This window comes from Ciconia boyciana, chromosome 2 (genome assembly GCF_034638445.1).
Source record: "Ciconia boyciana chromosome 2, ASM3463844v1, whole genome shotgun sequence".
NCBI classification, from domain to species: Eukaryota; Metazoa; Chordata; class Aves; order Ciconiiformes; family Ciconiidae; genus Ciconia; species Ciconia boyciana.
The window spans coordinates 157,211,504-157,239,400 of NC_132935.1; the positions used below are offsets into that span (position 1 = coordinate 157,211,504).

The 27,897-nt window shown below is 41.5% G+C and overlaps 1 protein-coding gene across 5 annotated transcripts in view; it reads left to right on the forward strand.

The window, feature by feature from the left end:
- DIP2C (disco interacting protein 2 homolog C) overlaps window positions 1–27,897 on the forward strand; it is a 329,167-nt gene that overhangs the window by 172,618 nt on the left and 128,652 nt on the right. For 3 of the 5 annotated variants that reach the window (XM_072854678.1, XM_072854677.1, XM_072854679.1), the window contains exons 2-4: window positions 6,557–6,628; window positions 9,215–9,382; window positions 18,923–19,033. In XM_072854678.1, the coding sequence (XP_072710779.1) occupies window positions 6,557–6,628; window positions 9,215–9,382; window positions 18,923–19,033 (351 nt within the window). The remainder of the gene's footprint in view (window positions 1–6,556; window positions 6,629–9,214; window positions 9,383–18,922; window positions 19,034–27,897) is intronic. The other 2 variants (XM_072854680.1, XM_072854681.1) reach the window with 1 other exon arrangement.

Here is a 27,897-nt window from a genome sequence, read left to right on the forward strand (position 1 = left end):
TCACGGTGGAGATACAGACATCTTCTGTGTAAAATAATTTACTACTCACTTACTTGTTTTAAAACATAGAATTGGAATTAAACTAAGAATTTAGCAGATTATACAACAGATATTTAATTTGTCTGTCAAAAGAATGGGAAGAAGTATTTATTTTGAACAGGGATACTTTTAAAATTCAAAAGACCTTGCATCTGTTATTTTAGCAGTGCTAATATAGTTTATCTTACCTGTTAATAACATAACCTGTTTAAATATTTTCTTCCTGAATTAAAAGCCACTTTAGAAAACATTATAATCTGCAAAGTACACACGGAGCACGCTTCCTTATCTGTCATTCAGCCATTTTCTGCTTTGCTTGCAATATACAGGAACAAAATGTATCCTTGGGGAAAAAAATAATTCAGCTATATGTGGGTAAAATTATTATTGAAACCTTTAAGCTACAGCATACTCCCCTTAAAGGCACTTGAGCAGTACTGTGATTTATGATACTGTTTGCAGTGAAAGTGTGGCATCCCATTAATTTTTCTGCCCAGTGCCATAGTTTACCATTTGTTTCTTCGTCATAGTTCTGAGTAGTTTTCTGATGAGGTTAAACATCTTTTTTAAAAGCCACTGGAAAAGAAAAGGGCTCCTGATGTATATTTTTGTGTTCGTGTACGTGTTACGTGAGATATATTCGTGCAGTTTTGATATCTCTGTACTTGCACCATCCAAAATGAAATCCTTTGTCTCTTGGCATATTTTTGGGAGACCAGACAGGGAGACTGTCTGCATCATGAGTGGGAGAAGTAAATGAGTCACAGTTCTCTTTATGAGGAGCTTTGTTTCATTCAAATCCCTCTTGCCAAGATGCTGACACTGAATTTGAGTCATCAGCAATAAACAAGTCGTACAGAAAATTGAATCTTTAGAGGGCAGAAAATCATGGGCAAAGGAAAGACACTCACCGGCAAGCTCCCTGTTAGTCTGTGTTTGAGAGGAGTTATTGATTGCATTATTTCCTGTGGCGGATTTTTCCCATAAGTGCCTTAAACTAATTCAAAGTCCCAGTCTGAAATTTCATTTCGAAACATGGCATGTGTAGTGAAAACCAGCAGCATCACTCAGGCTTCGAGATCACTGAAAATGAAATTGAATTTTCACCGCACTAAACAAGGTGATTGTAGTCCCTGGTTTTATCATTGGCTTTTCACCTGTGCTGTGTCCTAAAAGTCTGAGCTCAGTAAGAAGTACTGGCATCTTCCAGCAAAAAGGAAAGATTTGGTGAAATTTATCTTGGGTTGGGTTTGGTTTAGTTTTTTTTCCCCTGTATAATGCAATTATCTTTTGCCTGAATAAATTTACTTCATGTATCGTGGTAGCAGTCCATCAGGACTGGACATGTTTGTGTTCAGGAAGTGATAATAGATCAGCTAATACATATTTCAGTTGAAAGGGAAATTTTTATACTATATCAACTTTAAGTGTGTTACTTTCATGAAAGTAGCACAGCACCTTATTTGTGTATGGTACCAGCGTTTCTAACTACTCTCAGCTTTTAAAGTGTAAATGCTTTAAAGAAGGGTGGTAATGTACAAATATTTTTCCTGTGGAAGTATTTTCACATTTAATAACCTTCCCCTCAACAAAAGGCTAAAAAGTCAATATTTTGCTGATTACCTAAAATGTGCCTTTCTATTATTTTAATTTTAAGGTGTAATTCCATAATCAGTCTGGGACATGACATATAAATGGATGGAGCTGACTCATGGAGGGGCCAGGAAAGGGGGTAGGGTAATGGGAACGACTTCAACATTTACGGGCATTTCTTCATCCTCAAAATGTCTTGTACGACGTGGAGTACCCCAAGGGGCTCTCTGTTACCTAGAGTTCCTTCATCCCTTGTGATGAGCATGTGTGCTGTGCTGGCGTTGCTCTGACCCGCCACCCCCGGCTTTGCCCCGTCATCTTTGTAGAGAGGCAGAAGTCCAACACTGTTGAAGGAAAGAGAAAAATACCCTAAATTTTCAAAGAAAATGGAGAGTATAATGCAAACAGTAGCAGTTATGGTGAACGTAGTCGAATGAACTTACACTACAGTGCGGCTTTGCTAAATATAGCTACAAAATACTTGCCTGCGAGCGCTGATGTAGGAGAGCATTGACGGCATGCAACTCGGGAAGTTGCAGAAACAGGGGCACAAATCACAAACAAAGAGATGGGAATAGGATTGCGGAGTGCCAGAGTCCTGGTCCTGTACTCACTCAACCAGGTAACCTTCGTCCTTGGAGGGTTGGATGGTCTTTCATTTGTGCTGTCCCTTTCATTGCAAAAGTGGCATTTTCCCTCTTGTGCCTGAAGAGACTCTGGAAGAGTAGAAATAAGAAATGAACTTGTTTTGTGGCAAGAGGATCAGTGTACTGCATGCCTGTTGTTCAGCAGCCCTTGACAGTCAATTTTAAATATGGATGGGGAAAAAAATCAGGGTAAGATTTGCTCACTCTTGGTGAGTTCAGATCTCTCAGGCTTGTGCTTTGCTCTCCCCCGCTGACCCTCGGACACAATGCCCTCCGGGGTATACATCTGTGGCCCTCCGATGGTGGAAACCTGTCAGACCACCAGTGGAGGTGAGGAGGAAAAGAGCAGCATGTCCAGAGGAAAAAAACCTGGAGAATGCTGATGCAAATAGGAGGCTGAAAACCTTGAATGCAGTGAAGTGAATGCAGCCTGGGAGGAAGGGAGTGAGGAGGAGGAGGAGGGCCTGGGGACCAGCTGTGGGATGAAGCTGAGAAGTAGCGGAGCAGGGCAGAGTGCTCAGGAGCAGAGCCAGGGCCAGGGCATGGGGCAAGAGCCAAGGAGGGAGACAGGCAGACAGAGCAGAAGGCTGCAGGGAGCTGCTGAACGGAGGTGCCACCTTTCAGCTGGCCGACATTAAGTGATGGTGTCTTGTCCCAGGGAGACCCATCCCCAAAGGTCCCTGCAGCCATGTGCTCCTTCTGCTCCTGCGAGTCCTTCGTGCTGGAGTCTTTTATCGTCCCTCCATCCATGGCCTGGCCTTTTTCCTATAATCCGCTGCCAGCCTTGTCCCCTGCTTATACCAGCCTGCCACAGAACAGAGCTGTTCCGTGCAGCATTGCAACGTGGCTCGGAAATGCCACACGAGAGTAGGCAAAGGTGGCATGAGAAGAAAGCTAGAGAGTGATGCAACGAGGTTTAAATGTGCAGGGGCTTTGAAGACTTTGTTCGTGTAGTCAATAGGAAAACCAACATGTAATGTCTGCTCAAGAGACATTGTGGGTGAGACCCTTTTCCCTCCTGTCTTTTGAGTTGGACTCTGAATACATGCAGCAAAGTCCTGAGAGTCTGCTGGCTTTTCAAGAGAAGAAGGGTTAATTAAAAAGGGAAAGGTAGCATAAATCCTGTGTTCTCACGGCAAGGAAGTATAGTTCATGTAATCCTGTTGATATTCTCCAAAAGCCAAACCTAAATTCAATATTGTATTGTGGAAGAGCATGAGTTAAGTGGACCTAACTGAACAGGGGTTTGTTCCTCATATGGTACTTGTGAAAGTATTGCATTAATTTGCAAAGGAATGAAGGACATCATAGACCAAAGGTGTTAATACTGTGTTTAAAAAACTGAGTGAATGATAATTGATGATAAGAGCAGAGTTTAAGCTCACTTAACTTCTGGTGAGCTGTGTTTAGTATATATTAGGAGCTTACACAGTGAGTTCAACATAGCTTTGAAATGCAGTAGTTTTGCTTATATTGTAATAGTATTTTAATGGTAAGTCAGTTACTCATATTCTGAAGTTAGTCTACCTGAAAAAATACAAATTAATACCAATACCATTAATCCTGATAAATAAAGTGGTTTTGTGTACTTCCCCAGACTGTGATACAGTTAACTTCCTTCCTCCTCAGAATGGTAATAGTGATAGTACAATGAAAAATTTGGTTATTTTATTTTTTGCTTTTACATGTTTTTTAGATTTGGTTGCCAGGACAATGAGGGACATGATTATAGAAAGATTAGTGATAATTCTAAATGATTTTGCTGTTTGCTCCTGGAAGTTGAAAAATTTTCATATTCATTTGTCTCAAAAAATCATTTTATTGGTGATTTTTTGGTGGAGACAGTGGGCTGGGGAAGGAGTCACCATTGTTCCTTCTCAGAATAATTCCTTTACGTGGTGAACTTCAAAAGAGTCTGGATGCAGATTTGAATGAAAACTTATTATTGACAAGTGATAACACTTGGTAGTTATCTTTCCCACTTTGGTGTCAAATAAATTGCTTGTCCTCTGCATTTCTTCCCATTAAGGACACTATAGGTTTAGAAACTAGCGGAAGAAACTTATATTGCAAGAATGGGTGCAGGTTCCATGAGCAATGTCTAGAATGTATACCTTGCAATATCAGTTTGCATGTGTATGTACTACCATGTGTGTGAAAGAGTAACCAGTAGTTAAGCACCTATTGTTAATAGTTTCATATTTTAAATGGCATTGCCAACTCGTACATACGCCAGTGGAGCTGTGGTTCTCCATAGGATGTCTCTGTTCTCCTTTAAGAGCAACAGTAAACTAATAACATCAAATTAAGATGTGTCATAATGCATAAGAATGCATAAGAATTTGGTATTGATGAGCACAGTATATTAATGGCAATTTGTTTAGCGAAACTTAGAAAAATTTGTTCATACTTCATAATTTTCAAATGGAAATAAACATTTTTTCATTAAAACATTTTATTGAAGTGGTATCTATAGTTACTGTCTGGTTTGTGAGAAGCTGATGATTACAATGGAGAGGGAGCTTGTTTCACTAGTTGGAACACATGCCAGAAGTATTCAAAATGGGAAGAAATGTGCTTGAAGAGTCAGTTGGTTTGAACTTTAAAGGCTTAGGTCCTCTTGCCAAGTCTGCCACTTCTTCCTTGGGTGAATATGGGATGGTTATCATTTGAAGTGCTTCACTCTCACTTTCCTCATTTAAAAACACAGATATTTTAGTTGACTTCTTTTGTGGAGCAGTTTGAGATAAGGTAGTGAAGAGGATAGGTGTTATTTTAAGCACTGTTTTTTAACCAGGGATGAGAGGTTGGCTCAGGACACTGGCAGAGAGACTTGGAGAATTTTGCCTCCTTATTGCTTATTGGAACCATCCCCAGGAAAAGGTCTTTTATCGAGGAACAACATCTGAAGGTGTTTTCATGTAGTTATTGATTTCAGACCAACCCACAGGAAGCTCTGTCTATACATTGGTGCTAATTCAGCACCCATTTACCAGGGTGGCTGGGATTGAAATGAGCATGTATTTCTCTTGGCAAATGATCTCCTTAGGTGAAGGTTGAACATGGGGATGGAAGAGCATGAACAGACACGCGTTGCTGTATCTAGCTGGACGTTGCTGCCAAAGCTCCACTTCTTTTTGTGGTTTCTGCCCTCCTAAGCCGTCAACCTTTTACAAACATACAAGTCCAGTGTTACAACTGAACTTTAACTGCATGATGAGTCTCATAATAGCAGATAAGCTTATTGAAAGGGCAGGGAATATGGTGTTATTTCAAAAGTCTTATAATTGTAAAACCTACCACTCTTTTTAGTATCCAAAGTAGCTTGTATTGAATTTAATACATGCATATGTGTGTGTGCATCTGTGCTCACGTATTTGGAAAGAAGAATCTGGATATTTGAAATATATTTGAACAAGTATTTTAAGCATTAAAGGTAGATCTGGAGCTTCAGAGCCAGGACTGTATCGCAAGTTCAGTGCCAAACCTCTCCTGAACTCTAATAAGACTAAAAGTAGATGTTTTGTTCTACATATCTAATTATCCGTCACTTTCTTTTAGGAAAGCTTTACAGAAACATATTTTTTTATCCTTAGATTAAAAACAAAGTTACCTGAGGAAACTGCAGACACAGTGAAGGGTCATATGAATTGAATTTAAGAAATTCAAACATTTGGCTCCAAAATTTTTTTGAAGATTTAATTGGAAAGTCAGGCAAAGAGTCTTTACGCTACTGTTTTCTAGTGGATCTGTGGTAGATTTGTTTTTGGTTTGGTTTTGTTCCTCTCAGTACTGCTTAGAAATCAGCTAAAACATTTATATTGCAGAAATGATATAGCAGCAGTTTCAAGCCTTTTGTGCCTTCCGTGCTTGATTAGAAAAATCCCATTAATGATAGAAAATGCTAATCAGCGTTGTGTTTTGCCAGCCACCACAGGCCCACGCACTCTATATAATCCATTGTTTATTAACCTAATGAAGGTCATTGTAGCTTTTGAAAGCTTGTGTGACAGCATCTCAAAATGGTTTTAAAACTCTGTGCTGCTGGACTCCGGTGCTGGAATAAATCAAGGCTGGGTATTTACTTGTCAGGGTGGCTCTGGCGTAAATGAGTTTTTTTCTGGGTGGAGTGATCATACTGTGCTTTTCATTTGTTCATTATAATTGTCAAGACAGACAAACAGTGCAGTGGTGGCTAAGCTGATGGTGCTGCCATTAAGCAGCTAGACACTGTCTTTATCCACGTCTTACTGATTTTTCTTTTCTTTTCTTGGCAGGTGACATCACACAGAAGGGATATGAAAAGAAGAGATCAAAATTAATTGGGGCCTACCTGCCACAGCCTCCCGGTACGTGCATCTGTGCTTGCAATATATGAAGATGTCAAGCATACTGATAGTTGCCACAGTAAAAATCTGCATCTCTGAAGAAATATATGTGGCAGAAACAAAGCTATTGTTTTGCAGAAGAAGCTTATTCCATCCATTTTATGTATATTTTTATATATATGTCCGCTTTGATGTGTGTGTACATTTTTTACATACGTTGCTGTGGGTTTGGCAGTCGTGTCTGGAAAATGAAATCAGCCTAGGCTTGTTAGAGAGGCATTGATTGTTAGAAGTAATGCAAAAATACCGGGGAAAACGTGATGTCCTAACTCATTGAGACCTCAGCCAAGTAAAGCTTTCTGAACAGAGGTATACACAAGAGTGGAAGAGAACCCTGGAGTTTGTACCTTCCTCCATTTCTGGGTTTCCTGTCCAAATCTCCCTTTTGAAGACACTAGAGAGACCAGCAACATCCCTGGAGTTCAGCTTGTCCTATAACACGTGGGCAACCAATCCTTTATAGATACCTGGCCTCCGTGTTGAGGGATGGGCATGTACTTGCCCAAAAGGTGTAAAAATATCTTCTAACTAGATTTAATAATGTATTGCTTCATTGAAATCATTTCCTCTCTCTAGATAAGAACTCTTCAAAGTTCTTTCACTCTTCTGAGGCACTGGGTCGTGAAGTTGAATACGTAGTTGTAGGTATTGGTGTAGGCCATTTTGTGTTGGTCTCAGAGGAGCATGCCCCACACACTTGTGGCATCCCACTCACCTTACGGTGAGTCACCCCCTTGGGCTTGGCTGTCCTCTGAGCCCTGTTTTTGTTGCAGGCCTGGGAACTAGTTTCCTCCTTCTTTTACAAAATCCTGCCTTTATGGCGGAGCTGATGGTTTTCTATTTAAACTGCTCATGCGTGGAGGCACTGCTTTGTTCTCTCTTCTTGAGGTGTATATATATTAGCTAGCTCCATAGCAGTATGATATTTTTGTGCCTTTGGATTTCACTTGGTCTGCTCCACTGGTGGGAACTCCACAAAAGAGATCAGTGTTACAGACACCTCCATTGTCTAAAGTGATACAGCCTGATTTGAGGGTGTCTGTGACATTTCCTAACCATTGGGATCCATTAGAGAATGAAACAAATCAAATCAACAGAATTACAATACCAGAGGTGCAGTTATTAAATTTCTGAGTATTTATTGATCTGACCAGACTATCAGACATACAATAGTCTTCACAGTATGTTCTCATGAGACCTACTTAGGTTTACTGAGCTATGGAGAGACTGTTGCCTCACAGTAATCCTCAACACAGCGGTGCGGTTGGTACCAGTATTTGTTTATACAGTTAGTTGTGCCTTCTTTTCTTCACACAAGAAAATACAGCTCTTTCTCCAGAAAGCTCATAGTCTTCTGGTCAAGCTGTATCAGTGTCTGAAACTGCTGGGGATTCATCATGCATGTAATGATGAAAGACAGAAGATGGAGAACCCTCCGAGGTTTGTCTTTCAAGGTCTCAGTTGTGATATTAAAGGTTTCCAGTGTAAGGAGAAGCAGAGGGATCTCTGTAAGCCAGTCCTGTAGTAGGGTCCGTTCAATAATTTGAAGAGGTCATGACTGAGGATGTAGCAGATTAGGGCTGTTTTAAAGATGGAAGAAACGGAGTGAATGTTTTCTGCTCTACCACTTCCCAGAAAATCCTGCACTGGGAATGTGGCATATGGATGAGTGAAGGAAGATTATAATAGGATGAAGAGGAAAAGTATGGAAATATTGTCTACTGTTTTCTTGTAGGTACATCAAGCTCAATCGTTTAGCTGAAGGCTAAATGAATTATTTTATTATAGTGGAAGATAGTGCTTCTACTGTATTAAAGTATTTTCCTCCATAAACTGATATTATTTGTGCTTGGGTCTTTGCTGTCTTTGTACTTTTTGTTTGTTTTGTTGTCTTAGCTTTTGGACAAAACTTGAAACAGTTCAATTTTTGATATTCTCCTTCTAAGACTTTACTCATCTGAATGGCTTGAGGTCCCTGCTCACTAGGAAGGGGGACATGAATCCTTTCCAAGAAGAAATAGGGTAACAAAACATGCTGCCTGTTGTAAGCCTCTGTTCGTATCTGAACAACCACATACAGGACCAAATCAGTCATTTGGTTTTTTGTTGTAATCTTGTTTTGATGGGGAACTGCAAGAATTTATAAGCTTTGGCAGTCTTGGATCTTGCTATTAAAAGGGAATAGATGTTTTAGAGATATTTTAAAACAGTATGGAAATGGACATGGCTCTTTCGCTGGGATTGGAGGCATTGGGGAAGGGCAGGGATTTGCATTCTGTGACGGCGTTCAACAAACTAAAGGAAATCCAAAGGCAGTTCCCCTCTGTTGGGACATGCAGTCCTCTCACTGCACCTTTGCTAACATTACTAACGCCCATGTTGGCAGAGTGGAACATTGACCCGCGTTGGCTCCGTGAGTGTCCTGTGGTGTCTGTGCGTGCGTGTGCGTGTGTGCTCTACTGCATGGGGGCAGCAGCTGCATTCGTTGCTGTAACAAATGTAAAAAAACTAAACGTGAATTAATTAGTTTTTTTCAACTTGTTACAGCAGCGAATGGAGCTGCCGCGGTACGGTGTAGACTGCAACACAGTGAAGGAGCTGCCAGAAGAATGCTCCGCACTGCCAACATTGGTGTCTGTGACATCCGGGAAGCGGCCGCTAGAGAGAGAGCAGCCAGCACGGCAGGAAACCGGCCTCTCTTTTATTTTCGTTTTGGTGAGCACAATGAATGTATCTTTTCCAGTCCATATCTGTCTGTAACTGTGCCTCATCTGGAAGCCTCTGGTAGACACCTACATCAATATGATAGACTAGGAGCTGCCAGTGACAAGGCAGGACAACCAAAGGACAACATCTGGAAGGCCGTTACCGACTTTTATCTGCCTAAGAGTGAAGTGATGGGAAGGGAGAAGGAATACTCCTTCTTAGTAACATTTGAACATGTTAACGTCTCTCTAGCTTCCATACCGTGGATACTTTGGAGGGGCGTTCATATAATAAGTTGGCAAAACACAGGAAGGCATGTGTTTCCGATTCCCTTTTTGGCACTGCCTTTTTACAGAGCTCTGGACAGGTCCAAGCCCACCAGAATCCGGAGGAAGCTGTAAAAATCTAAGCACTCCTAATTCTGTGCTGTTTTCAAGTAGAGATCTCTGCCTGAGCTCCCCTCACGTCCAAACCATTCAGAAGCAGACTGACTTTTAGGAACAGGCATCAGGCCGGTAGGGCATACCGGAGGATGAACATTGTGCAGGGCTACATGTCTGCAGTGTGGACAGGCAAGGCATGACCCCAGCCATGCCTGCATGGCTGTGCCCTTCAGCAGACACCCATCCTGCCTTCTGGGGGTCACCTGTGGCTGGTGGCAGGCAGTCTGCTCCTACTCCCTGGGTTTGCAGCAAGGTTGCAGAGGATTCACAGCCCCTCAAGACACCAGATTTTCTCTTGCCGGCCATGTGGGCACACGGAGGACATCGCACTCATCGCACCATGCTCCCACAAGGCAGTCCAGACACAGTGTGAGAGACGGCTAGAGAGAAGATTGGGTTTGCAGTTCTGTTAGGAGAAGACATACTTGTAAAAAGATCCCTTTAAGACACCCTTCCCTGCTCATTTTCAAACCAATTTGCCATAATACTATAGAGGAGATCCATACCGGATTCTGACTGTGGTGTTTGTATTTCTCCTCTGAGGTGGGGCTGCTCTAAGTCAGGTTCCCTCAGTCTGACATGATTAACTTCCTCTGCCCAAGATTTTTGCAGAATAGGAATGATTAAATTTAAATGCAATTTCAGGTTTAACAGAATTAGTGATATAAAACCATGTAGGTGCTAAATGCAGTCAGTAGAAAGGTTGGCTATATACATATATAAACACACACGTATATATATCTCGATATATACCGGAGGTCTTTTTGTTGTGCTCATTGGGATACTGTCATTTTGGAAAGGGAGAGCTGTTACTTTTCAGGAATGGGTATAATCCTAATCCAAAAGGGGAAGCTGGGCAGCCGCGTGGTTGATACTGTACCAGGTGATGTGGGAGTTCACTCTTAGGCTCCCTATTTTTGACAGGACAGTCCCAGAGAGTATATTGTCACTATGCTGTACAACAAACGTGCAGTGAGTCTGACACAGGGGGGACGTGCTGGATCTGCTGCACATCTGCAAGTTGACTCCGCAGTGCATGCTCATAGGTCTGACACGTCCAGATGCTGCACAGACTGCACATATGCAAAGGACATTTGTACTGTTCCAGCCGGGCTGTCGAACATCCAGAAATCCAGAACGGATATGCTGCGTTTGGCAGTGTTAATGGGAGAAGGGATAGGGGGAGCCCCCTTTTTCTTTCCCATTAAATCCCCACCTGCTTTAACTTAGGGAGACAAAAGTACAGCTTTGTTTCCTCAAAACGCTTTCTCAGGATGTCAGTTTGTAGCTGGAGATGTTCTGTGCGCAGAGTAGTTTTTCTTTTCTTAGCATGCCCGTATGTCAGACATCTAAAAATAATAGTGAATCCGGACCTTTATATCTGCACGTATATCCCAGTCTCTCTTGCGCTGTGACCTTTCTCTTACTGCCTCTGTAGAGGAGTCCTGACGGCCAAGAGCTGAAAGAATAACCACTTAAACAGGCATTTCTTTCAGAATATCTTTCTGAAGATTATCTTGATTAGATCAGTCAGTTCTGGGTAAGATAACATGTGGACAGCTGCATGCACGCTATTAAGAGAAACCCTCCCTAGAAGAAAAATAACTAAATTACCTGCATCCCCCATAAGCTGTGTTTTTGCCCAATTTGCTTCCAGTCTTTTGCCAGGAAATTTGATTATTCATTCACAGAACAGAGACGATGTTGTTATCAATTAAGCTTTGCTTCTAACGCTTAGACATGGGTGGTTCATTCTCTCTTAATCAAGTGCTGTGTCTACACTAGATTACTTTCTGTAATTTCCCATCACTGGTACCACCAGTGTAGCTCTGTTTGTAGCGTAACCATGTAGACCAGTCACCAGTGCTTTATTTATTACGGCTAATAAACCTGTGAGATGCGGTGTTTAAAAGGCACCTGCTGCTCCTTTCACAGGCCTGGAGACAGCTCACTGCCTCTGCTGCTGCTGGAGCCCCAACAGCACCAGCATGGGGAGATTTCAAGCTACGCAGTGCAGAGAAGATAATACATTTGCACGGAAGACCCCTTTACCTTATGAAGAAACAATTTTCTGTAGAACTACAGGAACCAACTTCATAGCCTCTGTTATTAACTTGACACATATTTATATATATCTGTAATGTCTGCATACATTTGCATACTTTTCTATATGTATGTGTGCATACATTTGCTTTCAACTATTCCTGCTGCTAGCCCTTTGGGCACTCAAAGTAAACTCGGCGATTACAATTTCATTTTCTCTTCCACAGACATTATTTGGATTGCAAGATTATTTGGATTGCAAAGATTGCAAGGAAATGTTTAAACAAAGCCTGATTCTGGAATTGAAAAAAACCCATCATGTATTCACTTTATTAACAATAATGAGTATTCCTATAACATCTGCCTTCCTAATTCTTAAAGATCCTATCAAGGGATGACCATGATGGGGCATTTCAAAGCATAGGTGTGTCTTGAGAACATGGATCTCATTGAAAGGCATATGCATTGCAGAACTCACGGACACATTTCTGAACAGTGTGACAGATCTTTAACAGATGAGAAACTATCTCACATAGATGAATGCTTAGTAAGTCTTGTTTTTAAAAAAGAGTTTTGGTTTGAATTGGTGGATGCCTTGCAGAGCCTAGTTTGGTTAAAAAGGAAGGTTCTGAAAGCATCTGAGAACTACCCCTTGATGCCATCACTTAAAGCGTGATGGTTACTGCTTCCCTTTTGCCATGGTGACTGAGAGTCCAGTTACCATTTTATGCATTCTTTGTTTTATGATGGCACCTCTGTTTCCTGTCCTGCAGTAAGACCTCTTAATATTAAACCTTGTTCAAACACAGAGCAAAAAAACCCTTCCTTCAAAGACTTTACACCCTAATAGTAAGGCCAAAAAATGGGTGTAAGGGAAGAAATGAGTACATGATGGAATCAGTTAGTAACGTGGGTAGCGGTTTCAGCAGTCAGCATGATGGTTTTTTGGGGGAGGATATTTTTAGTATGCATCAGTGTCAGGATGTTTTTCAAAGAATTTGAAGAATTTCAATGAAATATCTGTTGCTGTTCATGGAGACCATCTGGGAAACATAAGAGGATAGGAGGAAACATGAAGATGCTTGTCTAAAAATCTGACAAATGGGTGAGAAAAGATGGCTCAATCAGAGGCGAGCAATGAGGGGTAGAAAGGGGAGATACCATTGAGGGCCTTGAAACAAAGCTTGCCTGTGCTGGAGCAGAGGAGATGGAGCCAGCGGAGGCATGTGAAGAGTTGGGTGCCACTGTCAAAATCAGAAACTGCTGGAATTCGCAATACTGCCCGAATTTGTCTGCAGCAAATTTCTGAAGGATGGATGTTAAACTGCCAGCAGTGTAAGCTGACCAGCGCATTGGTGAATGTGTTCACTATGTGGATAGGTAGCCTTTTTCTACATACTGTCCTAAAAGAATCTTCTAATGGTACACTGAAGCTGTGGGACTATCTAGAGAAAAAGGGAAATCAAACATCGCATGTGAATTGGAGCTGTAATGGGATGTCTGCCATCTCTGAGATAATGGAGAGAAAAAAGAAGCCCACGATAGCCATGCTAAGCTTGAACGGAAAGCTAAAGCTTGCAAGGAAATGCTGGAAGGCAAGATCAAGATTGTAGTAAGGAAAGAAGATCAGTTTGAAGTATGTGCATTGTTTGAAATCAGAACCAAGTGCAGGATTGAGTGTGAAAGCTCACCTGTGAAGGAAAGATTGTTAATTAAACATATCTAATCAGAAATTCCATTTTCTTCATATTTATCTATCAGAAAGTGGCTCCACTTTCCTGGATGTCTTTGGTTGGGAGTATCGCATTTTAAATCTCCTTTGGCTTATCCAGTGAATTCATTACTTAGATGTTCATTTGATGGGAAGAGTGAAATGCCACGCTAAGTAACAAGTTCCATGGGAGCGGTGTGACATTTAACCTGTTTACAGAATACATGGTGTATTCATCACCTGGCTTTGCTTTTAAAGCTGAGCCACCAGCCATTGCGCAGAAGCTCAGGAAATACTTTGAACTGAATGTAAATACTGTTTCTTAAAACTGCACTGCAAACACTGTTTGCCTGCCTTCTCACGAGCCCTGGAGTTGCTGGGTTTATCCTACAGCTCTCTCTCCTGCGGTCACACACTGTAAGTTAGTTTTAGAACAATCAGTGTAGCCTGTGTCTAATGCCTTCTATTTCTTGTCACTTAGACATTTCAGCTTTTAAATATTTTTAGATTCAAAAATTTGACACAGACATAGGAATAAGAGCTACATCAAAGCAACTTGTCAGCTGTCATTAAGGAAACGATTGTCCTCTGTTGGAGAGGGCAGTGCAGCTATGGCCACATTATCAGCACATAGCACTGCAATTTACCTACAAAAAGAAGTAATAAATAAAGGGAGGAACAAAGAGGTGAAGGCAAAAAGAAAGGAAGGAAGGAGGTGAAGCCTGCTTCCAGCTGACAGTTTTGTGCCTTCCATGCATTTAAAAATAAAACTATCCAGCCTGCAGTGGTATTGCTTAAATAGCTTTACTGAAGCTCTTGCATTTTTAGCTAAATACAGTCAAGGCAGGATCCAGCTTGCAGATTAGGATTTGTAGATTGATATGTCTGCATTAAGTTGTCTGCCTATGAACCTGGTATTTAAGCTCCCATTCTTACGGGAGGAGACACAGTTAATTCAGTTGATGAAACCCAGAGAGCTTTTCAGCTTATTCCAAAGCAGATACCTCCACTGACCACCTGCATAGCTCTCAAGGCTTCCCTGGGCTCATGGAGTTGCCTGAAGATAGGTGTCTAATAGTGTTCAGGATCTCCTACGGTATCAGAGACATCTGCGCAGAGCAAGGACATATAAAGCAGGGCTTAGAGGGGACGCATGCCATTCTGGTCAAGCCAGGTATCATAGTCCACAACATCTGAAAAGACATTAGACACCTCTGTTTAGACTCCTGAGTCCTGGCCTAGGTCTCTGTTTTTCATAATGGAGTTTAGCTTAAGCACCTTCTTGTAGACACCTAAATATAGGTGTCTTAATCTGCAAGCTGAATCCCACATTAGCGGCATTAGATAAACGAACTAATGCTTGTATTAAGAACGTGGCTGTTTGCTCCAGTGCACCTGGTAATGCTTATGTGTAATGTGATGAGCATAAAGCACTGATTTCTCAGCCTTTTATAGAAAATAACGGTGTTCCAGGCATATATATTTTGCTGAAATTCTTCATGACTTATAACGAGTCAGTCATTAGTGCTAATTATGCTTACCTTTTAAAGCCCTGCTTTAGCTGCAAGACTGGGCGGACTATGGCGTTATTAAGAATGAGGCCAGTTTGACAGTGACTGTGATTGTGCCTGCGCACAGGACACTGGTGTGACACTGTCCTTTCTTTCATAAAAGCCATTCATTGCTCTGCCGCCTCCTTAAATTTATGAATTGATCCAAGAATGAATTCTCAAAGCCCATTACGCCACCGCTTCCACTGCTTCACAAATGCATCTGGGCGAAGCTGCACTTGAACAAGCATTAGCACTTAAGTCACGGACCCTGTGTGCTGGCTGCAAAAGCTATCAATTTTAGGGGTTTAGTTATGTTCAGAAGTAGAAGTGAAAAAAAAAGATGCTTGTTACTGCACTATATTGCTGGAGCCTTCATGGAGGTGAACAATTCTGCTGTTAACACCGCTTCGCTATTTATGGCAACACTTCACTGATTTCATGGTATTCATTATTCTGTATGGCTTTTACTCCTACCCATCGCTCAGGAGTGGCACCGTGTAGGTTCTCGCTATTGTGTACTTTGTCTCACACCGTCGTTGGTGCTGTGTGAGGGAACGGGCGCACGGGAAGGGAAGGTGTGAGTCCAGGCAGTGCTGGCTAATTCCTGCTCCAACCCCTTCAGTAAGGAAGGGGTTTCTTGCTGTCTCTCCAAAGTGGGGCGATGCTTTGTGTTTTCCGATGTTAAAGAAGCTTAGTACGAAGAGAGGTCTCCCTGCAGATGGCTGATGGAGAGCTTCTCTGTATTTTAGTGCAGAATTAACTTCCTCACGTAAATTGGTGCTATCAGCAAGCCAAGTTCACACATCCTGTTCTGTACTTGGGTAGAGGTTTATTCGCTGTTTTTATATTTATGGGAAGGTGGGAAGTAAAGCCATCAAATGATCCCCAGACCTCATAAAAGCAGAAGATATTTTGATATTTTCATTTAGTTTGCTATGGCCTTAAATGACTACTAGAGTAGGATGTTGGGGCTGTCTCTTTCCTAACTGTAAGAAGAAACTCCATATTACCCATTGTGTCAGTACAGACTTACTTAAAAGAACAAACACACATGTACGAAGTAGGAGGGAGGTAAACTAGTTAAAGTGTCTCAGTTTTAAGATTAGGTGAGAGATTTCTATGTCTGTAGTAAGAACAAGTAACAGTATAATCTCCATAGTGAACCGGAGGAGGGAAGAGCCCTCTGCACTGTCAGGGAGTGCCGTGGGCAGCAGTGCTGCCTGGCCAGTTGGGCATCCTGCTGTCTTCTGCAATGTCAGGGTCAGTGTTTGAGGTTACCTTACATACACTGTCTTTTTTACACCTTGAAAAAGAGCTTTGTGCACTGCCCACACCTGCAGAAGAAGAGACTGAGACACCTGAGGTGTCTCATAGCCAAATGGCCAGGAGAAGGAAACCACGGGCTTGAATGCATTTTGTCCAACAGCTTTCAGGTCTACCTGAAGGGTAGACCTCCTACAGCAGCTGCACACCTCTTTGTACCTGATGCTTTTCCTCACAATTTGATTTCCCCTCAGCCTATCACATGTGGTGTCGCTGTTGGAAGGATGCATTTAATCACCTTTTCCATGACTTTGTTGTTCAGTAGCAACACCTACATTATTTTTGTTTGTTCTTCTCCACACGCCGTTGCCCTACAGAAGTCATTTGCCATGAGATGTTATGGCACTGCTTTCTTCACAAAACCTCTGTGACACAGCAGCAGTTTTAGGTGCACATTTTTTGGGTGTGTTTTTTTAGGATTTTTGTAAATGTATGTGGTTTCCAGAAAGTGTCTCATTCCTGACCATATGGATAAGGACTGAGATGAATAATGGTGGTTTGCATCTCGTACAGATGGAAACATACTTTTCTGAAAATTTTGCATCAAAATTAATTTTATTGTTAACTTTATATTGCTGGTTCTCAGGGTAACCCAATAAAGAAAGAAAAAATCTAAATATACAAATGAGGTGAAAATATTTCTTCTGATTATTTCAGTGATTCAGAAGTTAGGTTTACCTGCCTTAAATAATATAAAGGCTTGAGGGCAAGTGAAATTACACAGTACTATAGGGTGGAGAAAGAGCATTTAAATGATTTATTTGATTTAAGAGTATGAATTATTAATCACAATCTGAGTAGAAGAAAATTTATGGATTCACTCTGTCTTTTATGCACCTATGAGATTTTACTCCCAGTATGTTTTTTAGCCAACCAGCCACTTCTCCACAAAATCAAAGCAGGCTTGACATTGCTGATATTCCAGAGATTTAAGAGAGAAGCTGTATTTTGAGTTCAGTTTGTTTTCACAAAGAAATAAGTGTACAATGCCAGATTTTTTAAAAAGATGCTTTTTAAAGAGTCCATTGAAACATAATTGAGACTGATTGAAGTCAACATAGCATTTTCGGTTGGTCTGTATTCTACATAAAAATTCTTGTTTCTGCAAAAGTAAACTCTTATCTCTCTCCAATAAGCAGGCATTGAATAGTTCAGAAATAGTAGTGGAGAGTTTTTACATTGTGTTTTAATCGAAAAATATGAACGTATTTCCAAACATTGTTTTGTTGAGTTCAATTTCAGTTTATTAGTCATCCATTTGAATACTCAATTAGTAATCATTTAATTAAGTAATTTTAACAGATTTTTCTTACCGTCAACCCTAAGTGCAAGAGGCCAGTTTTACTTCTGTCCCTACAGTTACACATAGTGTGTAACTACTTTTTAAAGGCAAAAAATAATAGGAAAGAATTAATTTTGTTTCTTTAGGTGCTCCTGTTTTTTTGCCCCTGTGCATCACGGTGCCTAACGCTCTGTGCTTTATTAGCTCTAAGCTGAATGCATCTCTTACTGGGCCTGTCTGCTCAGGTTCTTCTCTGGAAGAGAGCAGGGTAGCATATTATGCCACTATTACAGATGCAGGTTTGCTTTCATTTACCGTTGTTTGTTCAAATTTTCCTGCTTAAGTAATTCACTTCACTCTTCTCTGGAAGTTGTCAAGGAACATTAGTTTCTAGAAGTGTTGTATACAATGCTGCTGTTATACCACTACTGTCATTGAAGGAGTCTTCAAGAAAATACCTATTTTTTAAAAAAAGCAAATTCACTATGGGAAAGGGATGAAGACAAGGTTTGAGTCTTAAATACTGGATGTTTAGGCCCGGCATACTGAGGTGCTGCAGGTGTATATTATAAAGCTAAGTTATTTTTATTGTTTTGCTGGAACAGATTACTATTTTCAGCCTGGTTTGTTGCAGTTATTGTTTACGTTCTGGCCCTTGGTAGCTGAAAATGCCTATAGATACTAATTTAGTTCCCTTCTCACAGGGTATCTAGTTTCCATAGGTTAGTATTGTGTTGTCACCAGCTGATACCACCCAACCGCATGAGGTTTTAGATAATACGCACTGGCTAAGTCTTCTTAGGAACTGTTTATAAGCAATTTGCAGGAAAACTTCAAGATCCATTGCAATGGTGTCCACCTTTTATTAGCACATTAAAATACTTCCTGAATACTACTTTATGAAAGGTCACCTCTTTGGGCAAAAAAAACCCACCACCAAGCCTACTGTCTGTATGCTCTTCTTATGTAGTCTATGATCCTGGAAAAAGGTTGCCTTAGAGAGAACCAGGAAAATAACCATACCAGAAAAGCTGACCAGAGGCAAGAACTGTGTAACCAATTGGCATGACATGGTTTAGCTACTGAATGTTCATTTTCTACTTATAGCGTAGGCTGAACTCCTCCTCCCTATTAACTTCTGGAATTCAATCAAAATGAACTTGTTTGTTTTTTTTTTTATTATTATTAATGCAGGGGTGGACCAGGCATTACCACAAGAACGTCGAACTCCTGTTACTCCGTCCTCTTCCTCTCGATACCACCGTCGCAGGTCCTCAGGGTCACGGGATGAGCGCTATAGATCGGGTAAGTAGAACTGAAGACCACAGAATTGGAATGAAAATTTGAAATGGCTGGTTCTGTTCTTTGCTTTTTTAAAAAAGAATTTTGTTGTAAACTCATGTAGTAGCTATACATGGGAAATATTCGTTGTACGAATACAGAGACACCGCCCAAGCATGCAAGGCTGGAGTTACAAAGCCAAAGTACTTTTGGAATTGCATCTGGCAACAAATGTGACAGGCAACAGGAAAGGCAACAGGCACATTGGCAGCAAAAGGAAGACTAAGGAAAATGCAGGCCCACTGCTGAATGGGGCAGGGCACTGGGTGATGAAGGGCATGGAAAAGGCCAACATACTTAATGTCTTCTTTGCCTTGGTCTTTACTGGTGAGACTTGCCTTCAGGAATCTAAGGCCCCTGAGACCAGTGGAAAAGTCTTGAGCAATGAAAACCTACCCTCCATGAAGGAGGATGAGGATAGGGAACATTCGAACAAACTGAGCATGTACAAGTCCATGGGACATGATGGGATGCATCATTGGCCGACGTCATTGTGAGGCCAGTCTCAATTCTTTGAAAGGTTGTGGCAATCAAGGGAGGTTCCTGAGGACTGGAAGAAAGCAAGATTGATTCCTGTCTTCAAGAATGGCAAGAAGTAGGATCTGGGAAACTACAGGCCAGTCAGCCTCACCTTGATCTCTGAGAAGGTGGTGGAGCAAATAATCCTGGAAACTGCTTTTAAATATATGAAGGACAAGGAGGTGATTGGGAGTAGTCAGCGTGGATTTATGAAGTCCCCTTATTAGGTTGGTCAATCCATGCTTGACCAACCTAATAGCCTTCTACAATGAGATGACTGCCTTGGAGGTTGAGGGAAGAGCAGTGAATGTTGTATGCCTTGACTTTAGTAAGGCTTTTGACAGCTTTAGTAAGGCTTTTGTCTCTCATAACATCCTCATTGACAAACTGGTGAGATATGGATAAGATGAGTAGACAGTGAGGTGGACTGAAAATTGGCTGAAGTGTTGTGCTCAGCGGGTTATGATCAGCAGCAAAAAGTCCAGCTGGACACCAGTCTCTAACGGTGTACTCTAGGAGTAAATACTGGCTCCAGTACTGCTCAATAGCTTCATTAGTGACCTTGCTGGTGAAATAGAGTGCACCCTTCACACATTTGCAGATACCAAATTGGGAGGAGTGGTTGATGCCCAAGATAGGTGTACCGCCATTCAGAGGGATCTGGACAGGTTGGAGGAGTGGTCAAACAGGAATCTAGTGAAGTCTGACAAAGGGAAATGCCAAGTCCTGCACCTGGGGAGGAATAACCCCACGCACTCAGACAGGCTGGGGGCCCACTGGCTGGAAAGCAGCTTGGCAGCAAAGTCCTGGTGGTCAACAAGGTAAACATGAGCCAGCAAGGTGCTCTTATGGCAAAGAAGGCCAACAGCCTCCTGGGCTGCACTAGGAGGAATGCTGCCAGCAGGTCGAGGGAGGTGATCCTTCCCCTCTGCTCAGCACTGGTGAGGCACATCTGGAGTGCTGAATCCAGTGCTGGGCTCTCCAGTACAAGAGAGAGATGGAGGTACTGGAGTGAGTCCAACAAAAGACCACAAAGTTGATTAAGGAACGGAGCCTCTGATATATGAGGAGAGGCTGCAAGAGCTGGGCTTGTTTAGCCTGGAGAAGAGAAGGCTCAGGGGGATCTTATCCATGTGTGTAAGTACTTGATGAGGGAAGTAAAGAAGACGAAGCCAGACTCTTCTCAGTGGTGCTCAGTGACAGGTCAAGAGGCAGTAGGCACAAACTGAAATATTAAAAATTCCATTTAAACATAAGAAAAATTTTTTTTACTCTAAAAGTGGTTAAGCACTGGCACAGGTTGCCCAGAGAGGTTGTGGTGTCTCCATCCTTGGAGCTATTCAAAACCCCACTGGACATGGCCCCAAGCAATCTGCTGTCGGTGACCCTGCTTTGAGCAGGGAGTTGGACTGGATGATCTCCAGAGGTTCCTGCTGACCTCCACCAGTCAGTGGTTCTGTGGCACAGCTGGATTCTACTGTACTGATTCTAGTTTGGTGAATACCATAAGAAAAAATATTTAATTTGAAATATAGCAAGTTGGGAACATCATTATGCCCTAAATAGAAGCACTGATAAAGGGAAGATAAAATTAATTTCAGAGCTGAACAAAAGGGTAAAATCTCATTTCCAAATGAATGGGATGCAAATCTCTTCATGATGCTGCTCCAGATATAACACAAAGTGAAGGAAGTGATTGGCTTATAACTGAAGGAGAAGTGAGCTCTGAAACTTCTTTACTCTTACCTTTGAAGGCGTAAACTGCACGTACTACACCTTAACTGGATGAAGGGTAAGTGTGCTCAGCTGCTGTTTCAACTGTGACAGGCACTGCTGCAGCATAAGCACCCTTCTCAGACGACAGCCAGAGGCCACGGCCTGGTTTGTCTGCTGCTGCCTCTCTTGCAGCTGCAGAATAAGGGAGCTATAGGCAGCAGCACCCATCAGCCGTTGTGGCAGACAAACCCTTGCGAGCTGGGAGTCAGGAGCCAGGGACTGGTGTTTGTGGAGAGCGCAGAGGAGCCAACTGTGGAAGTTCTGGATTGTGTTTGAGAGGTGCATCTTGCTGGACACAGTCAGATGCATTGTGCTGACACAACTGGAAAATTATAGAGAACTCCTTATTAAACCTTTTGTAACACATCTCTGGTTCATTCCATTAGTCAAAGAGCTTGCCAGTCCCATTTAAAGGAAGGTGAAACCATAAATGTTGGCAGAGAAAGTTCATGTATGTCCAGACCATTCTGATAAATTTGAAAAACTCCCCTCTCCCCTCAGAAACCTTAGGTTCACACTGTAGATGCTGCCAGTTTTTCGCTGAATAGTGATTGTGGGATCTGCATTATAATTCCTTGATATATAAGCTCCTAGCAGCTTCTCCCACATTACACTAAAAATAATCTGATTTCTACCCAGTGTTTTTAAACAGGTAAAAATGCTATTCCTGAAATTGTCTAGTTTGTGGATGTGCAACCCATGGTCCTCAAACCTCCCAGCTATGACTCTCCAGAGCAGTTCTGTTAAAAACTTGTGTATTTGTGTGTTGAAAGTCATCTGCTTGAGCTATGCTTGCCATTTGTAAACTAAGATGTTGAGTCAGTTTGGGGATGGGTGGAAGGAGACATCATGCACGTCTTCCCTGTGTGCCTCTCCTGGTACCCCAGGAGTGCTCTGAGTTGGTGTTGCTGCTTCTTGGTTTCAGTTGCTGCCTGCTGCCTTAAAAGGAAGGCATTTGTTCAGTGAAATGGTACGTAAGGTCCTGCCTTAGGAATGGGGCGAAGCGTTATAAGGACATATATAAATAATAAAGACACAAACTGTGTTGCTGAGAGGAAGAGTAAGGAATTGAGCACAAAGGGTTGCTTGTTGTTAATGCAGGAGTCTCATCTTAGGAGAGTCAGGACTATGGTGTAAATCCGGATCTCTTTTGTTGCTCTGAAAATGTCCTTGGTGTTAAAACTGGAAAGCTTGACAGTATTTTGGGTGCTTATGGCAGGGCTTTGAATTCCTACCTTGATTGCTGTATAGCATGACTCCTCCACAAGTCACCGAGCTCTCCAACAAATTGGTTTGAACAGCTACCGCATCTTCACTCACTCAAAAGAAGACTGTATGTAGCAAATGTCAACGAAGGGAAATGTAAACTTCCATTTCAATTTTGAAAAGTTATCAGATCATCTTCTTTAGATTTAGTTTCAGAGGAGCTTTGCTAAGATGCAGTGCAGTGTTCCTATCCTGAATTATGATCTCCCCTTCTATACATGGCCCCTGTGAGATCAGAAGTCTATTTCTTTCTTGGTCCCAAGACTCATACTCTCTATTACTGCAGGTTACAAACTTGCAAGTCAGATTTCTGTCTGGTTATCTTGTCTTCAGATTCAGATTTGTTTCAGGTAGAAGCCTTTGTTTTGCTTGTTGTTTTGCTGTGCTTAATACTTCAGCATCTCTGTTCTGATCACATTGCGATTATTAGATCCTAGCTGTTACCCAGTTTCAGTGCTTGTTATCATATTTGGCACATCTTCTTGGAAAAGACCCAAAACAAAATGAATTTGCAGTCTTTAACCAATAAGTAATTCACTTCTAGGAAAACATTTCCCTTCCTTAGTTTTTTTGCACAATTTATTTCAATTAACATCTGCAAACAAATCCTCTGCTCCAACTCTGATCAAAGTCCTTTTCTGTCTCTTCTTGGTAAGGCTTTCCTAATTGGAAGTCTAACATCCTGAAAGTCATCCAACTCTCCTTCCATGCCTTTGCTTTTCACATAAATTTAGATGTCAGTGAAGATTGTTTAATGAACTCTCTTTGGAGACTCAAAATCATTGCTGCCACTAATATCACCTTCAACTTACGCTCTTTTATTATGGAAAATGTCAGACTGTGACATTTTAAATCCCTACCTATTTTCTCACTTCAGTCTTTCTTATTATTATTATTTCATTAATGTTGTAACAGAATTTTTCAGCACTATAATTTTGAAAACCTAGTTTCTGTGATTTTTGTATTCTAAATAAAATTGACTCTGAGTTTATGGAAGGTATTTTTTTTCCTAAATGTTCCTGGTACATTTTGTGTTTTAAGATAATTTGATTTTAGAATTCAGCTTACATTGGGAATTTAGTCTAATTCTTTCAAACCAAAAAGGCTTAAAATTTCCTGGCTGCTTCTTTTTATACAGGAAGGGATCCTGAAATCATTATATTTCAAAATGTCAGCTTCTTTGATCATTTTTCAGATGTCTATAAAGAAATAGATAATGCTGTAAGTGTAGTAACTGAATCAGTGCAGGGTTAAGCTATATTATTTACTTTATACAAATGTGGCAGCCAGTTTAGCTGATACTAATTCAAAAGCATTTTTGATTTGTTTACTACTGAATATAAAAATTCTCTTAGTATTTACTCACTTAGAAACAGTATTTGGAAAGGTTTGCCAAATGTAGATTGCGGCAATGTTTTTCTAGCAGCTGCTCTGCTGTTCCTGAGCCGGTGCATGTACTATAACATTATCTGGGGGCTCAAGATGACACTGAAGCCAAATGTTGCTGTAGGCTGGATCAGTAACTTTTGCCAAGAGCCTTTTCTGGCCAGTGGCTTTTCAGGCAAGAAAACCCAGTCAAAGGAAAACTGGCTTGCACTTCACTTCTGCCTCTGCATGCAGAATAGATGTCAGCATCTGGCCTGATCTGGTTCAAGTGATGTGACTGCAAAATCAGGCAAAGACTTAAGTACGACGTTAATAATGCTCATGTAGGTGTAACTGCAGTTGGACATACAGCTTTGTTTCCTTAGCGCAGTTTAGAAATTAGGTTTCTCAGGTACTTTTGGAAGCTGCAAATACGTGGATTTGGTGTGGTGTGTTGAGATAAGGAGATAGGAATTATGCGGTGGAGTAAACAAGTAGGTAACCTGAATGGCTTAGCTTTCACAGTCTTGTCATGCTGTCTAAATGAACAAACTCAGTCCAATACTGAGATTTTCAGAGGATGTTGGCCCTACATGTCTTCCATACAGTCACTAGGGACCTGTTTGCTCCCTGGTTAGCATTGGCTACATTCTGCTCTTGCTAACGTTGAAACCCCTCGTAGAAGGACCCTGAAGCATAAGTCTTCATAAGTCCTAGAGCACAAGTGTTATGAGGAGCAGCTGGGGGAACTGGGGTTGTTTAGGCTGGAGAAAAGGAGGCTGAGGGGAGACCTTATTGCTCTCTACAACTACCTGAAAGGAGGTTGTAGAGAGGTGGGGGTCGGTCTCTTCTCCCAGGTAACAAGTGATAGGATGAGAGGAAATGGCCTCAAGTTGCGCCAGGGGAGGTTTAGACTGGATATTAGGAAATTTTACTTCACTGAAAGGGTTGTCAAGCATTGGAACAGGCTGCCCAGGGAAGTGGTTGAGTCGCCATCCCTGGAGGTATTTAAAAGACGTTTGGATGAGGTGCTTAGGGACATGGGGTAGTGGTGGTCTTGGTCGTGTTAGGTTTACGGTTGGACTCGATGATCTTAAAGGTCTTTTCCAACCTGTACGATTCTGTGATTCTGTGAAGCTTCTGCCACCATTATTTCAAATACCATCATAAAGGCTGTCTTGCTTTTGGAAGAACGCTCATACTGATTTGGTGCTTAAAATGGTGATGTGTAACCTCTCCACAGTGTAGCCCTGAAGTAATACTGCTACTAGAGTTTGGCCCCTTGCCTGTGCTGGCTGTTCTGGTGGCCTGAAGCAGGGCTGGGCTCTGCTGCCACGTAAAGGCTGCAGCGCAGTACAACAGCATCTGCGCCGGTGGCAGTTCCTAACAAAATACCCCATGGGTAAACTGGGCAGAGCCTCGTGATCAGAAACTGTTTTCTTGATCACAGTGAATCTCCCTCGGATCCGCATTTCTCAGCCAGTCATGGCCTGCAGGGTTCAGAGAAAAACTCTCCTTCAGAGACCTTCAGCAACTGTTTTAACTCCTCTCCAGAGAACAAGTATGTTATCCTCCTCAACTGGGTGTTCAACACATGGAGAAATGGAACGTTAGGTCCTTACCAACTTCATTTTTCCAAAGGGACACCCCTGTGGCCTTTAGATTATGCCATAACAAAAAGCTTCAGTTCTCCATCCCATTGCTGAAAACCAGAGCACCTCCTCGTGCCAGAACCTGGCTTTTACCATTTCCACAGCTCCTGTCTGTCAGTAAAAAAAAAAAAAAAAAAAAGGATGATGTAAGTACACAAAAAGTATGCACCAATAAAAAATAAAAACTAAAAAAATCAATATTTAGTGATAGGGAATGCGGTGTAATATGTTCAAATGCACATGCATGTGTTAGGAATGAGATAGCAGCTCTTGGCTCTGTGATTTCTGCTGTAGAATTCTCCTCTGATGAGATGAGGATATGACAGATGGGTTGGGTCAAGTTTATCAAGTCCCTTGTTTCTCATGTGGTCTCTAAGAGGCCTTGACGATGGCCAGTGTTCTGCACTGCCTGGAGCAAGTGTAATGCTTAAGAAAAATGAGACCAGTGAGCTCTAAAAACTGAGTTTTCCAGATGTCAGAAATGATGTGGGAAGTAGCAGCATAAGTGAAATTGCACTGCCTCTATCTCTAAGGGTTCACGGTGTCCCAGAGGAAAGACCAGCAGATGAGAGCACATGTGCTACATGAACTATGTGGACAGATTTTGAAAGGCACAGCAGTGGATGAGCATAGAGCTGGGAGCTGAGAAATGGAGTATTTTGAGAAATACCATATGTGGAATCAGCATCTCTCAACTGGTAGCATGGAGGAAGGGTACTGCTGGTAAGGTGGCTGTGGTACCTGGACTCTCAGAAGGGAGTACCTCCCTTCTCCCACTCACTCTTACTGATTTTTTTCCCACGTGTTAACTTCTGAAGATGAGAAAGAAAAAAATCAGTCTGGTACACCATTCTTGGAGGGCTGCCAACCCCTGCCCCAGAGATCCCTCCACTGCAGAAAACAGCTCATTTTCCAAGCGCACTCAGCACTTCTTTTAAAAGACATCTTAATACAGGAGATTTTTGGAGATACTGCCAAAACAGACGCATCCTAACTACAACTCTCCTGGCTCAAATTCCTGAGCCACCTTTCCCACACTGTGGTTCAATAGGGAAAAGACTGAGCAGCTTATAATGGGCATGAAATCATTAAACTTCCAAACAAATCATCCCAGGCTAGGTTTGAGGGGCATTAGAAATAAGGGAGCTAGCAATGAAAGAACGTTCACTGTAGACCCAAATCCTAGAGGAGTAGTTGGCACCAGACCCTAGGTAGCCGAGCTGCTCTGCTCTAGCAGCTTCGATACGTGCCTTTACCATGTATTTGTTCTCATTTACCATGAGGTAAGCGTGTGTATGAACCGTAGCAAAGGTTGCTGACATTTTGCATGTTTACAGCTTACCTCATAGTGATTTTAAAATATATGGGTAGCTTATATTTTGCATTTTTGAAAGGACATTCAAGACCTCATTCTGCAATCTTGCCAGAACTGACAAAAAAGAATTACACTGCGAGAATATAAGAGTTACAGTGAATGGTAGGGGAAAGGGTGGAATGGGGAAGATTTGAGGAATCATTTTTAATGAACCCTTATCATCTAACATTACTCCAAAGAACAAGGAGAACGAAAAATATGATGAATGTACTATGTATCAAGATGGGACTGCATATATATATTAATGTGGCTCATCAATAAACAAAGAATTTATTAACCCTTCAGGTGAGTGAGGGATACTTGGAAACATTAATCTGAACTAATTAACCTGGCTGTAGACACACTTATTCAGAAATTAATTAATCTCCTTAATTGATTTAGCTTACTTACAAACTTAATTTCAAGCTACAACTCAATCAGGACAAAAAAGAGGTTGAAGAAAAACTTCTGCAAAGATGTAATTTATATGACCACATCTTTGCTTTTGACCCAGCAGAAAAATTTGTAAGGATAATTGCAGAACTCTTGAGGAAAATTACTCAAGGATCTCCAGAGAGAAACAAATAGAAAGTCGATTTACTTCAGATCACATAATAAAGGGGCCTGAGATGAAGTCACTGTGTGAAGCTGACATCCAGATTGCATTACAAATGAGATAATAAATAAATAGAGGGATGGAAATTATTAGTGGGAGGCCTGCATGTTGTTTTTTTATTTCACATATGAGTAGAGTTAATATAGTTTTAAATCTTAGAGTTTAGAGAAAAACATTTTAAAAACAACTTTATTATAATAGCTGAAGAATCCAAAGTAAAGCAAAAAGTATGCCTTTCAGCAAAACTAGCAGTGCAGTCATAAAGAGTTCAGTCTTCTGT